Source organism: Sus scrofa, chromosome 1 (assembly GCF_054392235.1).
Source record: "Sus scrofa isolate SSC_HxYL_T2T_F1_AM1 chromosome 1, Sscrofa_HxYL_maternal_Yorkshire_Landrace_v2.0, whole genome shotgun sequence".
NCBI lineage: Eukaryota > Metazoa > Chordata > Mammalia > Artiodactyla > Suidae > Sus > Sus scrofa.
Window position 1 is genome coordinate 70,249,005 of NC_139383.1, and position 16,734 is coordinate 70,265,738.

Here is a 16,734-nt window from a genome sequence, read left to right on the forward strand (position 1 = left end):
AGAGTTTGACCTTTACAGACATTAATGGAATCAATGTTCATAACTAATCAGAGGTTTCCAGATTGATATTTTTGTTGAGTAAAATACATTAAAAGGGAATTCTCTGATGGCCTAGCAGTTAAGGTTCCTACATTGTCACTGCTGTGGTTTGGGTCACTGCTGTGGCACAGGTTCAATCCCTGACCGGGAAATTCTGCATGCCATAAGCGTGGCCATAAATAAATAAATAAACGAATAAATAAAAAGTGTGAGAAGTTAGGCCTGAAAGAATAAATACACACTAGGCACCAACCTAGCTGAGTTAGTATTTTGGAGAGGTGTTACTTTCTTAAGTAATCATTCTGTAAAACTAATCTAGTGCTACTATGGTGGCTTTGTCTATTGAATGATACAGAAAAAGCACTGAAATTCCAGTAAGGCTAGAAACCCAAGAATAGAAAACCCTAAATAGTATGTAGTACCAAGAGTGAGAGTAAACAAGACAGAGTTTTTAAGAACCCCACAAAAACTTTCGAGATTATTTTTCTTCCAACACCTACTGCTCAAATGTTCTTAGATAGAATATTTATCATCTAAATACTATCCAGTGGCTCCAGTATCTGGCTAAGCATCAGATGGGGACTGAATAAAGGTGGTTGAATAAATTGATTCGATCTTTATGGCTCAAATCCATATGAAAGTCTCATGGAGAAAGTTACATGAATGCTCTGATAGGAAAATTTGTTGTTACCCTTATTACACATTTTATGGGCAACAGAAGAGGTATGGTTGAGGCCAGCAAAGAGAGTTAAGCAGTTCACTGCCTCCAAGTTCACCAAAATCTTTCACCAGACAGCAGCATTTGTGGATACTCCTGTGGATCCCATGCTCCCGCTCAGACATAGTTCTCTAAAATAAGGGCTCTGCCTGCCAGGCTCAGCATGCAGACTAGGCCTCTCTATCCTCCTCTAAGGAGGGATTCTAACTACACACAGCTCTCTTCAGAGAGCTGCAGCTCCCTCCCATTTACTGTCCAAACCTTTTCTTGTTCTAAAAATGTGCCTCTGACCATTTTTCTTCACGGTTTTAGTATCTAATCTTGCTTCCCGATTTGCAGAGTAAACAGAAGCCCACATGTTCTTGTCTCCTTTCCCAACTTCACATTTAAGAACTGGTCCTTCTCTTTGAGTCCTTCATCCTGTGTATCTTCAGCTGCTCCTTCTCTATGTGCTGCTCTTATTAAAACCTAATAGGACCTGGTCCATAAATGCAGTATGTGTGTGTGTGTGTGTGTGTGTGTGTATGGGGGGGGGGGGGCTATACCTTAATATAGCTCTTCCCATTCATGACCCTATTTTTGTTTTTCAAAATCAAAACCAAACCTAAAAATACATCAAGAAACAGAGCTACACTTTCGGTCTTCACTTCCTCAGTTCTTTTGCATTACTCTGGCTTCCAAACACAGATACATCCACCACTCTGCTGAATATGCAGTGGCTCCTGAGGAAAGCTCTAAATCTTTTAGAAGCCTCTATTACTCACTTAACCTCTTAGCAGCTGTTAGCACTTTTTGGACCACTCATTTCTTTTTCAGTCTATACTCTTTATTTTGGGGACAACACACTCCTCCATATTAGTTTCCTCCTATTTTTTTCTGCTCCTAAGTATTTATTAGGATGTTCTTACTTTGTTCATATTTGGTGTCCATCTTTGTTCTATGCCTGCTTCTCACATTACAGTTTTTTGGTTTTGTTTTTGTTTTTTACTGGAATGAGTTTATCTGAATCTATAGCTTCAATTGATTATATACTACTGATTACCAAGGAGAAAATCTGAAACCTAATCTTACAGAGCTTCTTGGCTATACATCCAACTTTGTTCAGGATATGCCCACTGGGTAATTCACAAGCACATCTGATAAAGTCCATAACTGAGCATCTTCATTCCTATTTGTATTCCATTTTCTAGAATTCTTACAATATACCTCTTTACTGAATCTTGAAATTTAATACTCATCTTTGGCTTTTCTTTCTCACACTTAACTCACAGCTAATCAATCACTATTGGCTCTACCCCTTGAATATCACCGTACTGATTTCTTTATGTGCTAACATCCTGATTCAGGTCTCTGTTACTTTCTCCTTAGAGTACTGGCAGACTACTACACCCTCAGTGATGCTCCTTCCAATCTATATCCTGAGCCACAACCCAAACACTATTTCAAAAATGAAAATCTGATTCCATTACTCTGTTTTCTTAAAATGCTAACTACTTCCCATTACCCTCTGGATAATACTTGAACTCCATGTTGCTACGCATGGCTCTTCTTTAATTTTTTTTTTTTTAATTTTTGACCATGTCCAAGGCATGCAGAAATTCCTGGACCAGGGATGGAACCCAAGACACAGTAGTAACCCAAGCCAGAGCACTAACTATGCCAAGTCTTTAATTGCTAGGCCACCAGGGAACTCCCTCATAGCAATTCTTATTTTTTTTCTTTTTTATGTCATATGGAAGTTCCTGGGCTAGGGGTATAATTGGAGCTACAGGTGCTGGCCTACTCTATATCCACAGCAACACCAGATCTGAGCCACATCTGTGAGCTACACTGCAGCTTGTGGCAATCCCAGATCCTTAACTGAGAGGCCAGGGATTAAATCTGCATCCTCACGGATACTAGTCAGGGTCTTAATCCACGGAGCTACAATGGGAACCCCCCACATGGCTATTCTTAAATGGTTTTAAACTCCTTACCATTTAAAACTTATTTCTTACCTCTTTCTCCACCACCCTACTGATATGCTATGTCTCCGCAAGGACAAATTACGCTCTTTCTTTAAATGATAACTCAATTTCCCACCCTCATCCCACCTCACCCTCTCCTGCTTCCAAGAAAGATTCCTGACAGAATATCTGCTCAATCATCTGCTTCTTACATCCTTTTTAAGCTTGGATTAGATACTATTTCCAGCATAATGCATCCCTGAGCATCTTCATGTACACCTAATCCAGTTTAGTGCATTAAAGCATTAGCCCTACGCACTCCAGGGAGCCACTCTATAACTGATTCAGTATATATATAGTCCCCATGATTATTTGTTTTTCTGAGTCACCTGATATGACTGCAAGTTCGTAAAAGGCAAAGACTCTGTCTGCCATTTTCATCTCCATATGCCAGTAATTAGCACATATGATAAATTATTATTTGTGAAAGTATAAATGAATGAGTGATGAATTAAATATCTCAAGAGACAGATTGCTTGGCAAGGCATAATCCAGCAGACTATCTCTTTGGACAGAGAGCTCTGGTAAGGTCACTTGATGGGCTGCTGCCCTGTTGATAGATGGCTGATTTGGGTTCAGCCATCCATTTCTAATCTAACCATCTGTGTCCAAAATAATGAGATCACGTGGCATAAGCAGGCAAATTATGCACAAAGAGTCACTGGGAGGAAGTAATAAACCTAGATTTCACTTGCATCCAAGCTTCTTAAAAGATGACAGTGCAAATAACAGATACCTGACTTGGTCTGCCAAATGCATTATTATTCAGGCCTCCACTTAGAAGCTCATCCTTCTAAGAAGCTCTTCTTGATCTCCATCCCACAAAATGAAAGAACATAATTCTTCTACACTTTTCCTGTGTTTTTATCCATTTCTAGGTCATGAGCAGTTTAAGAGAATAGATTTTTAACTTGGATGATCATTGCCTGGTATGGTTTCTGGATAATAATAAATACTCAATGAATCCATACTAAATTGTGAAGAACTCAAAGCACACAGGAATGAAGAAATGAATTGCTAAATCGAATCACATGAAAAGTTTAAAAGGTCCCAATAAATTTTTATTTATTTATTGTTTTAATACACATCCACCTAGAGGGTAGGTAGATGACCACTTTGCTGGTATATTAACAAACATAGATTTCCAAAAAGTTAATGAGTCTTCTGATTATTTATATAACTATAATTCACTGATTGAATGCAATCAGCTATTTGATTTTCAGCATAGTGCTCTGCACAGAAGAAGTGTGCAAATGCTTACTGAGTTAAATTAAACAAATAGTTGAACTGCGTTGCATTTGGCTTAGGCTGCCTTCACATGAGATTACTGAAAAAGATTAATTACAAAATATAGGTGTTTTCTTACCCTGTGAGTAAAACAAGGCCATCGATACTTAGCAAAAATCAATACCATCTCTGTGTTGGAATCCAAACTATACAAGCCTTTTATTATTAACATATCTATCTATAAACTAAAGGAATCTCTCACCGCTGAAAAATTGTTCTTAATGCATTGGTTCAAAGTAGATCAACCTCTTACTTCTTAAAATTAGAATTCAAAATGAGAATCAATAATGGGGCTTCAAGATCAATTTGAAATAATAATTGTCTTTTGGAATATCTGATGATTCCATAGCAAACTGATAGAGCTATCATTTGTAGTGGTACCAATAATGTAATAAAAAAGAATGTGGCTCCCAAATTAAAATATATCTGGTGACAGATGGTCAGATCTTTTTTTAAATGCAGGGGACCCATAATATATAATAACTGAACAGTATGTAAAATTTCATTTTCTTTTTCACCCAGAAGCAGAGAGGTCCACAGGAACAGATGTCTATTGCTCTGGATTAAAGTAAAGACATTTCTGAATCCTTTCTGAAGTGTGTTGTTATGCAAAAATGTTCTAAGAATATAATAAGTGATATGCTTAAGTTATTATTCCATATCAATACTTGTATAGATCTAGATCTGCCCTCTAAATAGTCTTAATTCTGATCCATTTTCTATAATTACTACGAAATAAGTAATACGTGCGCCATTCTCTTTTTTCTACCTTCTACTTATAATTATTACCCAGTGTTCACAACCAGAAGAGCTTTTAAAAAGGCAAATGAAGATATTACTAAAACACGCTAGTTCTGCCATTTAAAATATTGCCATTACTTAATAAATAGTATATAGGTTTATCCCCATGTATATTTGCTCAAATGCCACCCCCATTCATCAGAATTATTCATTTTTGTCTCCTGAAAGTCCAGTTTATTCCACTTTCACTAAAAGATATTTGGAGAATTACATTTAACAAGAGTTATTTGAGATGGTGTTCACTGCCCTAAGACAAAGTCTAGACATGTCTGGCACTCCTGAGACATGGCCCAGACAAGTCCCCAAATGCTCCTGTGAGAAAGCAAACCTGCTTACCTGGTCCACTTCATCTCTGACTTTCTGTGCTGTAGGAGCCTCCATGCTGCCCAGGGCACCAACACTGCCACATATCTCCTAGGAAGGATGGACATTCCTTCCAGCTTTACTTCTTGGTGGCTAAGCCCTGTTTATATTATCATATTTTAGACAGAATTTGGGAAATAGTTGGCTCTGCATCTGACACAGCCTCCATTCTCACAGTGTGCTTTCTTATTTTTGAAGTTTTTTTTTTATTAGTGTACAGCTGATTTTCAACATTAGGCCAATTTCTGCTGTACAGCAAAGTGACCCAGTCATACATATATACATATATATATATATACACATTCCCTTTGTTACATTCCTTCCCATCATGGTCTATCCCAAGAGAATGGATATAGTTCCCTGTGCTATACAGTAGGACCTCATTGCTTACCCATTCTAAATGTAATAGTTTGCATCTATTAACCTCAAACTTCCAGTCCACCTCACTCACTCCCCTTTACCCTTGGCAACCAAAGGTTGTTCTCTATGTCTCACAGTGTGCCTTCAAAACCAGATCCTGCTCTGTTTTCCTTCCTGTTGAACCCTTTCAGTTCACAAAATCCAGCACACAAATACACCAGTTTTCTAGGCTTCTGTTTGGACATGATTTCTTTGTTAATCACAGCTCACTAGAATAGTCATTTCTGACCCAGTTTCACCTATGGTTCTGCTATTGCCTCCAATTCCTCCTCACCCAAGAAATAGGCTCCTTTTACCCCAGCATGCCTTATGGTAGTAAAATTAACCTACCACTGGGAACTAACATTGACTGGAAAAGAATATAAGTCCTACTTCAGATTATTTTAAATTTGAGATAATTTTAGAATTATATTATTCCTATTATTAATTATATTATATAGTATCATGTCTGAACTTGATTTATGTTTAAGGTACTAATAAATACACAAATTGGATAGTTTTTTTTGGGGGGGGGATGCCTTTGCCTTATTTCCCTGAATATTTTAGTGTATCTATGTATGTTTTTCTTGGGCACAATTACACATTTTAGGTTTGTCACATTCTGACGTCTCGCGCATGTATAGACAGAGCCCATTGGCATGGTCGTTCAATCAATGCCTGACATTTAGCAAGCATTCTACCAATATTGTGTACTATGCAGCATATCTTCTTTTTTAGGTAGTATATCTTCTTGAATCTAAGACACTACTTAATAAAGATATTAAAAAAAAAAAAAAACTAGCTCAAAGGGCCTAATTTCCCCCAGAAGGATGTATGTCCCCTTAAGCTAGTATAACAATAACCTTACACTAATAAGCCTTCTCCTCACTCTGAGTCCTGTTGATTTTGGTGTTCTGCAGTCATGTATGGCAACAGAATGCCATTGCTTTCCTAACTCATGCTCTCATTCTGGACCTTCTTAGCATTCCTCAGATAAAACTGTATAACGGCAAGGTAAAATCAAAGCTTTGGCTTAATTCTCACACATACGAGTCATAACAATTACACTAGAACTTTTTTGTCTATCTTGAGAATGTCCTGTTTCTTTTGACATCAACTTAACCACCATTCCAACTTCAGAAATGTTGGAAATGCCAACAAGAAAACACTGTTTTATGAACCTTTTTGTGCCTAAGGCTTCTACTAATATTAAGGAGTTTAAAGTATTTTTTTTTTTTCAGCAAACAAGTTTCTTCAACACAGTGTATTCTATTTAGGAGCATGAGGACAGTAAAAAAAAAAAGAAAAGGCAGAGCTCTCTCATTTTAAATACAAAAAGGAATTCAGCACTTTATTCATGGTGTTTAATTATGTTTGACATTTGTGAAGTCATTGGCATCACTGTTAAATTATACGGAGATTACCTCAGTTCTTCATTGCATAAAAATATATTTGGGAAAATGGTTCTGTCTATACATGCAGTTAAAGGTCAGAATTTGACAAAAATTAAAATGTATAATTATACCTCAGAAAAAATATGCAAACACAATGAAATATCAAGATGAGATAAGTACTTTTTAAAATTTCACTTCATATATTTATCAGTGCCTTAAAAATTAACCAAGTTCACACAAGGTATTTCATAATAAAACCCTCAACCTATTGGTTAAAGAGGAAACATACCTTAATATGAGGCAGGCCATATACAAAAACCTGCAACATAATAAAAACTATGTATGACAGGCTCATAGCAACACCATACTCAATGGTGATATATTGAAAGCTTTTCCTCTAAGATCAGGAATAAGACAAAAGTATCTACACTCTCACCACTCCTATTCAGCAGAGTACTAGAAGTCCTAGCTAAAGCAACTGGGCAACACCAAGACATAAAAGGCATCCAAATCAGAAAAGAAGAATTTTTTTTTTTTTGGTCTTTTGGTCTCTTTAGGGCCATACCGTGGCACATGGAGGTTCCCAGGCTAGGGGTCCAATCGGAGCTACAGATGCCAGCCACAGACACAGCCACACCAAATTCAAGCCACATCTGCGACCTATACCACAGCTCATGGCAACCCTGGAGAGAAAGGAAAAAATAAAATTGCCATTACTGGCAGATGCTATGATCTCATACAGAGAAAATTCTAGACTCAACCAAAAAATGTTGCAACTAATCAACAAATTCATTAAAGCTGCAGGTAATAAAATCAACATATAGAAATCAGTATATATATATACACACACAAATATGCACACACATGTTCTCCAGAGAAACATACACACACACACACACACACACACACACGTTCTCCAGAGAATCATACACACACACCCCCAGAGAAACCAATATATATATTGACTCATATATATATACTGACTCATCTATGGCATTGGCTTATGATTACAGAGACAAAGATAATCTGCTGTTTGAAAGCTGGAGACCCTGGCAAGTTTGTGGGGTAGGTAGTTCTAAAGGCTAAGAGCCCTAAAGCCAATGATATGAACTTTAGCCTGAGTCTGAAGACCTGAGAACCAGGAGCACAAAGAGTTCATAGCTCCAGCTCAACAGTCAGGTAGAAAGTGAATTCAATCTTCCTCAACCTTTCTCTCCTGTTCAGGTCCTCAATGAATTCAATGATGCCCATTCACATGGGGGAGGGCCAGATGCTTTACTCAGTCCATCAGTTCAAATGCTAACCTCTTGTGGAAATAATCTCCCAGGCACACAAAATTAATGGCTCATTAGCTATCTGGGCATCCTGTGACCCAGTCAAATTGATTCACAAAATTAAATATCACAGATGAAAATAAACCAAGTGAACAGTACAAAAGCTCCAGGTGGCTGCCTTGAGAGTTCAGGTTATGGCATAAGGAGGAGGTAAAGAGATGTAGCCCAGAAGACTCTCTGAGATTCTAGGGAAACCAAGGTGATGGGCATTCATAGAACTAAATACAGAAATTAAGACCTGCACAGGCAAAGAATCCCAAAGGCCTACTGTGTGTCTTCAGAAATATTCATCAGAGTACTGAACCCTTATGTATGTGAGAGGAATCAATCCATAGAAAGAACCATCTCAAGTGATCAAAGTGAATGGTGTCCAACACTCACACAGAGGTGGGGAACAGTATGTTCCCACCAGCAAGACCCATCTTTCATGGAACACTGGATATAATACTCAGATAGGTCTTGCCTCAGGAGATGGGGATAATTAGCCCTAGACTGAGTACCGCTCCAGACCCTCCTAGTAAACTATAAAAGCATAATCCAAAAGGGTCAAACCATTTCCAAGTAACATAACTATGTCTCAAAACAAAGATCCAGAACAGGACCCCAGATGTTGGCTTCAGAAACCTGAGGCTGTGAATTAGAATAAAACAGTCCAGACAGAGGACATCATGAACAGACTCATTCTTCTCAAAGTGCATTCAAGTTTCAGCCTTAAGGCTGACTGCTTGCCACAGAACCCACTCCATCCCTTCTGATCATCTTTCTCCATGCTCAGGCTTCTGAATCTTGCATTGAATCAGGGTCACTTTTATGCTAGCTTAAATGAACTTACCTTGCTCAACCTTACTGTTTTGTCAGAGTCAGAAATTTGACATTAATTTTCCCGCTTTACTCCAGCAATTGCCAGATCACTTGCTGGTCCAACTTCTTATCTAACTTTGAATCCAATATTGAAAAGAGAAAACAGGATAAAATCCAATATAGTATTTGTATCTAAAGAAGGGTCAATAAAAGTTAATGGGTTTTAATTTAATGCATGATTAGCCAAGCTTTGCTAGTGTTTTCTATGCCATCAAATAACTTCCAACCGTGTCTATTTTTTGTGGCCAGAAACCTCTTGGTTCTACTTGTAAGAACACAGATCTTCACTAAAGCACTGGAATGCACTGTATTTCTTTTTGCCAGGCTACAGGTGACTGGATGAGATGTGTACACAATCATAGGGGTGGCAGTAGCTTTAAACAAACACAAGTGGAAATCTAAAATGAAATGGGAACCACAAAGTAAGAGGTCTTTGCAGACAAACAATTCACTCACAGCAGGATTCATATTGGTTATATGACATTGGTTTACATCAAGCAGAGTTCCTGAAAACACTGTACCCTCCAGCTCTCTATCACACATGCCAAAAGCCCAAGCGGAGGGAAGGGATGTATGGGTGAGAGAAGGTTGTACCTAAAACAGAACCTTATAAAGTCTCCAGATCTCAAAGTAGGGATTATCGTTATAACAAAAAGTCTTCCGTAATGTTAACCATGCTTTGCATTGCTTTCTTATCAGGACAGTGAGTCAGATAGGTGATTTCTTCTTACTATTTTCTGAAAATTCAGAAATATCGGCTGCAGACCACTTCTCCTCAGCTTCTAATACTTCTGCTATCATTGTGTGCCTCTTTCAAAGACATATATGTGATGTTTTTATGACTTTAAGTGCTGACATTAGAAAGATGAATGCCTTCCAGCAGTCTAAGCATACAGAAAAAGGCAGCCCCTGGAAGCTTATTTATTTTCAATTAAAGAAAGTATAAGGGGTCAGTTTTTTTTATTTTTTTGTTTGTATACCCTAAGACACTGGATGGAACTATATCTAAGGTAGAAATTACCTCAGGCAATTGTAATCCCATGTGCATTTTTCTTTAAACTCAGCAGGACTTGCTTATAAAATGCATAGCTTTTGAAAGGAATCAATTACACCCCAGGTCAAAACAAGTCTCTCAAATACAAGGATGATAGAAATTCTCACTGAGATGTAAAAAATTAATCACACAGCATGAATGCTAAATATGGAGCATGTCCTAAATATCTGAGGTGCCACCTTCCAGCAGATGACACAGTGACCTGGCTATGGCAGTTGTTACTTCCAAAGGGCACCTAGTATCTACTCAATATTTGATTGACTACTGATTGTTGCTATCTAGGAAATTCTCTACCATTGCCCCACAACAAATCATGGAATAGCTGGCATATATTTTACATACAGTTGGGTAGAAAATACCTTTTATTAACAATCATCAAACTTGGCGAGACTTTAAACTCACCAGCCTTCAACTAGACTCTGGCATTAGCACCAAAGTGATTTCTATTTTCAGGCAGTGGTCCAATCTTTAGTGTGCATCGCAGTCACCTGGAGGAGAATGTTAAAATAGATAGCTGGGCCATATTCTGGGCCCAACCTCAAGGTTTTGATTAAGTAGGTGTTACGAATTGAGGGTTTACGTCCCCCTTCCAAATTCACATCCAGGGACTGAAGCCTTAATACACAATGTGATGGTATCAGGAGCTGAGGCCTCTAGAAGTAATCAGGGTTCAATGAAATATTGAGGGTGGGGCCTAGTCTGATGTGGGATTGGGGCCCTTATCAAACAAAATACCAGGGAACAGCACCATCTACCCGCCTCCAACATAAATAAGAGGTTATGTGAGAATGCAAAGGGATGACACCCACCTACACACCCAGAGTACAGAGCTTGGAATGATATCTCCTTTGCTGACACCTTGATCTTAAACTTTCTAGCCTTCAGAACTATGAGAAATAAATTTCTGTTTCTCAAACTATCCAGGCTTTGTGCTGGTCAGCTAATACATTAGGCTCGAAATTGTGCCAGTCCTGGAAGTTTTGAAATGATCCTGATGCTGCTGGTCTGACAAACTTTGCAACTACTGTCTATAGAGCATTCCTCAAAATTTAGCGTAAATAGAAGGCAGTTGTAGATCTTGTTAAAGTCCAGATTTTGGTCCAGAACTTTGAGGATGGGTCACAAGATTTTACATTTTTAACAAGTTCCCTAATGATATTAACAGACTGTATTCTGATTTATGACATTAAAGAGACTCTGAAAGCTCAGGTGTTACCTTTGAGCTTCTACGACAATGCCTGGAATAAATGCAGCAACCCTTTCTCTAATGTTTTTTTAAAACTCCTACCTGTTTCAAGATCCAGCTCAAACTTCATCTTATAAAACCTTCCATGAGCAACAACGTCAGAAATAAATTCCCTTTTAAATTGTAACAGCTGCTAATTGGCTTTGCCTCTCATTTATCATTGTTTTATTCTTCTTGCTACCTTTTCTTGAACATGTGCTAGATTCAGAGACTAAACAAAACGCACTGCAAACATTGTTTAATCCTCAGAATGACACTAGGATGAAGAGCTATTGGCCCTAATTTAAAAATAGAGGCTCAGAGAGTTTGAAATATGCATCCTAAGGACACAAAAATAGAATGTGATGGGGGTAGGGGTTGCCAATTAGATCCTAGAAAAGCCTGGACTCATAACCATGCCTTGAATAACAAAGCTGAGCATACATCATTTGAAATGAAACACAAAGAGTTCCATATTAAAAACATGATCTCATATGCCAAGTGCTGGGGTTATGATTAAGGGACAAAAAGCGTTGTCACAGAGTTTACAATCTAGTAGAGACAGATATTGATCATACTATTGTACTAATTAACTTATAATTTCAAAATGAGATAAGTGCTCTAAAAGAAACAAAGACTATTATTTGTAAGAGTATAAGAATAAACTTGTGGTGGAGAGTAGGAAAAGGCTTCTAGGTCAGAGAAAGTATCCAGAAGCTTGAGATGCCTGAGCTAATTGTTTAAGATATGTTTAGAGATGAGAGTGAGGTTCCTTCCAGGCTGATGAAATCACAAATGTCTTATCATAAGAAAAAATCTTGTATTTTTCAGAAATTGAAACAAGACCACTCTGGCTGTACTGCAAAAAGTTAGAGAAAGAGGTGAATGTTATGCCAAGTGTGATGTTTCTTTAACTGTTTTCATAATTATTATTTGATTACATTGTAAAAAACTTTAAGCTTCACAGTAGAGGGTTTTTATCTTCTTTATCTTCATGCTAAGGTTCCCAAATAAAATATAGCACATGCAGTTAAATTTTAATTTCAGATGGACAACAAATAACTTTTAGTGTGAATATCATGCATTATTCAGACATTTATAATTAAATTTTTTTTAATGTTTATCTGAAATTAAAATGCAACTTGGGAGTTCCCCTCATGGCTCAGTGGTGATGAACCTGACTAGTATCCATGAGGATGCAGGTTTGATCCTGGGCCTCAGTCAGTGGGGTAAGGATGCAGCATTGCTGTGAGCTATGGTGTAGGTCACAGACATGGCTCAGATCCCACGTTACTGTGGCTGTGGGGTAGGCCACCAAATGCAGCTCCACTTTGACCCCTAGCCTGGGAACTTCCATATGTTGCATGTGTAACCCTAAAAAGCCAAAAATAAAATAAAATAATAAAATGTAACTTGTTGTCCTGTATTTTTTTCAGTTTTATTAAGATATAATTGACATTGTACACTGAAAATGTTTAAGGTATAGAGCATAATAATTTGACTTAAATCATGAAATGATTATCGCCATAAGTTGAATGAACACCCATCATCTCATATAAACACAAAATAAAAGAAAATGAAAAAAAATGTTCTTGAGAAAAGAAATTTTCATCTTAGGATTTACTTTCTTAACTTTCATATATAGCATACAGCAGCATTAATTACATTAACTGTGTTGTACATGACATCCCTAGTAAATATTTATTTTTTAACTAGAAGTTTGTACCTATTGACCTGTTAGTCCTATACTTTTATTTGCTAAATCTAGCAACCCTGTATGAGAATCTTTCCAAAACTTCCTCTGAGTATTCAGCAATACCTTGGCACATTCACTGGCTCAACACATCTTAGAAATGCCTCCATCACACACCAAGGCATGGAACACACACAGCCATTAGATAGCTATGGAGCATGCGCTATATACCATGAATGTTCTAAGTGCTGAGGATATCAGCTAAGGGAATAAGAGGCAAATTCCCTGCTTTGTGCATACACTGACATGAAATACACCAAACACATACAAAACCTGCTGCTTAGCAACAGCCAGGGGAGGTACTATACATATATCATTTAATTTAATTCCAACAGAATTGGTCGTATTACTCACATATATTGCTTAAAGAGTAGTCTTACAATTAATAAGAATTAGTTCTTATTAACCTCATTATTATTGCGGTTCAAAGCTGAGGAAATGAGCTTAGGGAGGTTAAATAAGTTGCCTGTCATAACACAGCAATTAAGTGGCTGAGTCAAGGGTCAAAGCATCTGTGTGACTCAAGAGCTAAAGTGTCCTACTGCATTTTCTCTAAAAATGCAAACCCAGCACATCTCCTCAATTATGGTTTGGATAGTAATGTTGTTATTTTTATTATGTGATTTTGTTCCCTTATTTTTGCTTTGCTACTTTTAAAATAGCAAAGAGAAAACATAACTTCCTTAAAATGTAATATGTAATTATTATTTATTGCTTATTTTTTATTTGCATGGTGTAGGATATTTTGTAATGCACCCTGTTTCAAGATTAGATTTTACTTTTTCCCACGCCAATCACCCATGAGACGGATTTATGGCTTTTAGACCATGTATTCTCTCTGGTCTCGGATGAAAGCATTATAGCTTTCCCTCCCCACAGATAGACATTGTTGTGTATATTTTTCATCTTTAGGATGATATTTATAAGATTTTTTTTTGAAAAATGTATAGTCTTAAAATTCTCCTATGAAACCCCCATTAGCATCTTACAATGGAAGCAGCAAGAATATAATTTTCATATTCTTCATAATTTTATCATTAATTTGTTGCATTACTTTTCCAATTCTTGAACTGCGGTGGTTCTAACAAAAAAGCTGTGAAACTTTTGAGGTTATTTATTGTTGTGTGACAGTCTGGAACATAGCTAGATAAACTATAGTTTTACCAGTGGTTTGGATTTAAATATAGCATTGGGGCTCCCTGACTCCAACATTTAACTTGATTTATGGTTTGTGATGTAAAAATACTAGGGCTCAGATGGCTTTAAGTGACTTTTAAAATTAAGTAAATGTAATGACTAATCTGAACTTGCTGTGAAATATTAATTATGCATTTCAACTGAAGGAAGTAAGCAAGCGATAATTTAATCTGTGACATGAAATAAATCCCAAACTGTACACTTGCTAAAGGCATTTTCTAAATAAACACTTGATTTTTAACTCACAAAGGAATGGAAGTTGAAACCATTAGTTACTGTATACTGAGCTGTTTATTAAAACATTTCCCCCCCAGATATCAGTTTAAAAAACATCCAGTTTTGCAAGGTGAGTTAGGGTAAAAAAAAAAAAAAAAAAAAAAAAAAACCGCTCTAACTTAAAGAGGAATAGAGCATCTTTTAAAAGTATGCCAGGAGAAACTTCTTAATGATCCATGACAGTATAAAATGACAGCTTCAACTGCTGAGTCAGTGTACAAGAAAATCTAAATGTAGGAGCAATTGTAGCCTTTATTAATGACCTGCTAGGGACATGGGCAAACCGCCAGGGCCTGGCATGCAGCAATGCTTCTCTGATAACTGAGCATTCCAAAGCTTCTACGTATAAATTTCTCTCAACTCCCTAAACCAGAAATAATATCCTCAGCATTCTGAATTAGGCAAGACACACAGGCATGTTATCCGTATTATATTAATCTTTGAAATGTATTGCCCAAGGAGGAGACATGAAAGAGAACAGATTATTTCTACTGGAAGAATTAAAACTTGAAAAGAAGAAAAGGTTTAAAAAAATGCATCAGAGGCAAACACAACACATCCTGAATCTGGAAGTTTGCAGGATTTGTTTTTCCCAGCCAGGGGGTGCAAAAAACACTCTGATAACAAATATTTTGCCATACCAGTTTCAAGAGCTTCTTTTTCTTGGGATCTCAAAGTTGTGGTAAAAGCATCCCTCAGGATTTGTATGGTAAGAATATAAATTTTTTTTCAAAGATGAACAGAGTTCTTACCCTAACTCGTCCAGTGGACATAGGTGATGGCTTTAGTTTATCAATTTTTTAGACAAAATATCAGCAGCCTTGAACTATTATTCAGAAGTTGAGCTCTCAAGCTAAGTCCATTTTGGTGAAGTTGAGTATTTCTAGGAATAATTCTATTTGGAAATTTCTAATCAAAGATGGATATTTGTGAAACCAGGCAGCAAATGCCAATTATTTTTATATAAAGGATGCAACAGAGAAAACCCAAAACCCGAGGAAGAAGGGAAAGAAGAGTGTCCCTAAGATGGTTCTAAAAGTGAAGTTCCTAACCAGCAGCACATCCATCACCTGGCAACTGGGTAGAAATGCTCATTTTCTGGCCCCACGTCTAGTCTCTTAAACCCAGCAGATCAGAAACTATGGTTGGGTCCCTATATAGTATAATGAATGCTGCTAGGTTTAGGAAAACATCTTGGCTGAATTTCTTATATAATCTGAGAGGAAAATACCTGGTTTTCACTTACAAACAAGCATGTAAAATTCACCTCGAATACTCTCACATTTTTTTTTTAAAGCCCAGAGTCAATGCTCTTTAAGGGCAGATGGAGGAGAAGTAATAATTTAAAAGGAAATGCAGTGATGATCCAGAAGAGTTTTTGAAAAGAACTATAGAATAAGGCCCCATAATGCAACATCTCAAAGTAAAATTTCCTGGAGTTCCCGTGGTGGCTCAGGGGTTAATGAACCAGATTATCATCTATCAGGACACAGGTTCAATCCCTGGCCTCGATCAGTTGGGTTAAAGATCTGGCACTGCAATGAGAAGTGGTGTAGGTCACAGACGCAGCTTGGATCTCACATTGCTGTGGCTCTGGTGTAGGCCAGTGGCTATAGCTCTGAATGGACCCCTAGCCTGGGAACCTCCATATGCTGTGGGTATAGCCCTAAAAAGATTTAAAAAAAAAGTTAGAAGAAAAGTAAAAGTTCTTAACTATAACGGAAAAAATAAAAATCGTTAAAAAAATTTATAAATAAATAAATAAATGTAATTTTTTCTGATTCCATATATTGTTAAAGAAAAAGGCTACAAAGCAGAATGGATAGTATTATAGTTTTTTCATATCCACACACACTACACACACAAACATATGCATGTACACATACCCTAATTAGTATTTGGATTGGTTGAAAATATCAAGAAGGAAATAACAATAATCCTATTGACAGGGATTATCTTTGGTTGGTGAGATTATAATTAACTTAATTTCTATGAGTTTTATGCTGGCAATATTTGCTATGTTAAAT

The 16,734-nt window shown here is 37.0% G+C and overlaps 1 protein-coding gene across 4 annotated transcripts in view; it reads right to left on the reverse strand.

Annotated features, from left to right (window-relative positions):
• Positions 1–16,734, reverse strand: part of LOC146406137 (uncharacterized) — an 872,380-nt gene that overhangs the window by 338,356 nt on the left and 517,290 nt on the right. For 2 of the 4 annotated variants that reach the window (XR_014840158.1, XM_085016666.1), the window contains one exon: positions 7,573–7,690. Coding sequence is in view for 1 of the 4 variants with exons in the window: in XM_085016666.1 (XP_084872792.1) it covers positions 7,573–7,690 (118 nt within the window). In the remaining 3 variants the exon portion in view is untranslated. Of the gene's footprint in view, positions 1–5,187; positions 5,315–7,572; positions 7,691–16,734 lie in introns of all 4 variants that reach the window. The other 2 variants (XR_014840156.1, XR_014840157.1) reach the window with 2 other exon arrangements.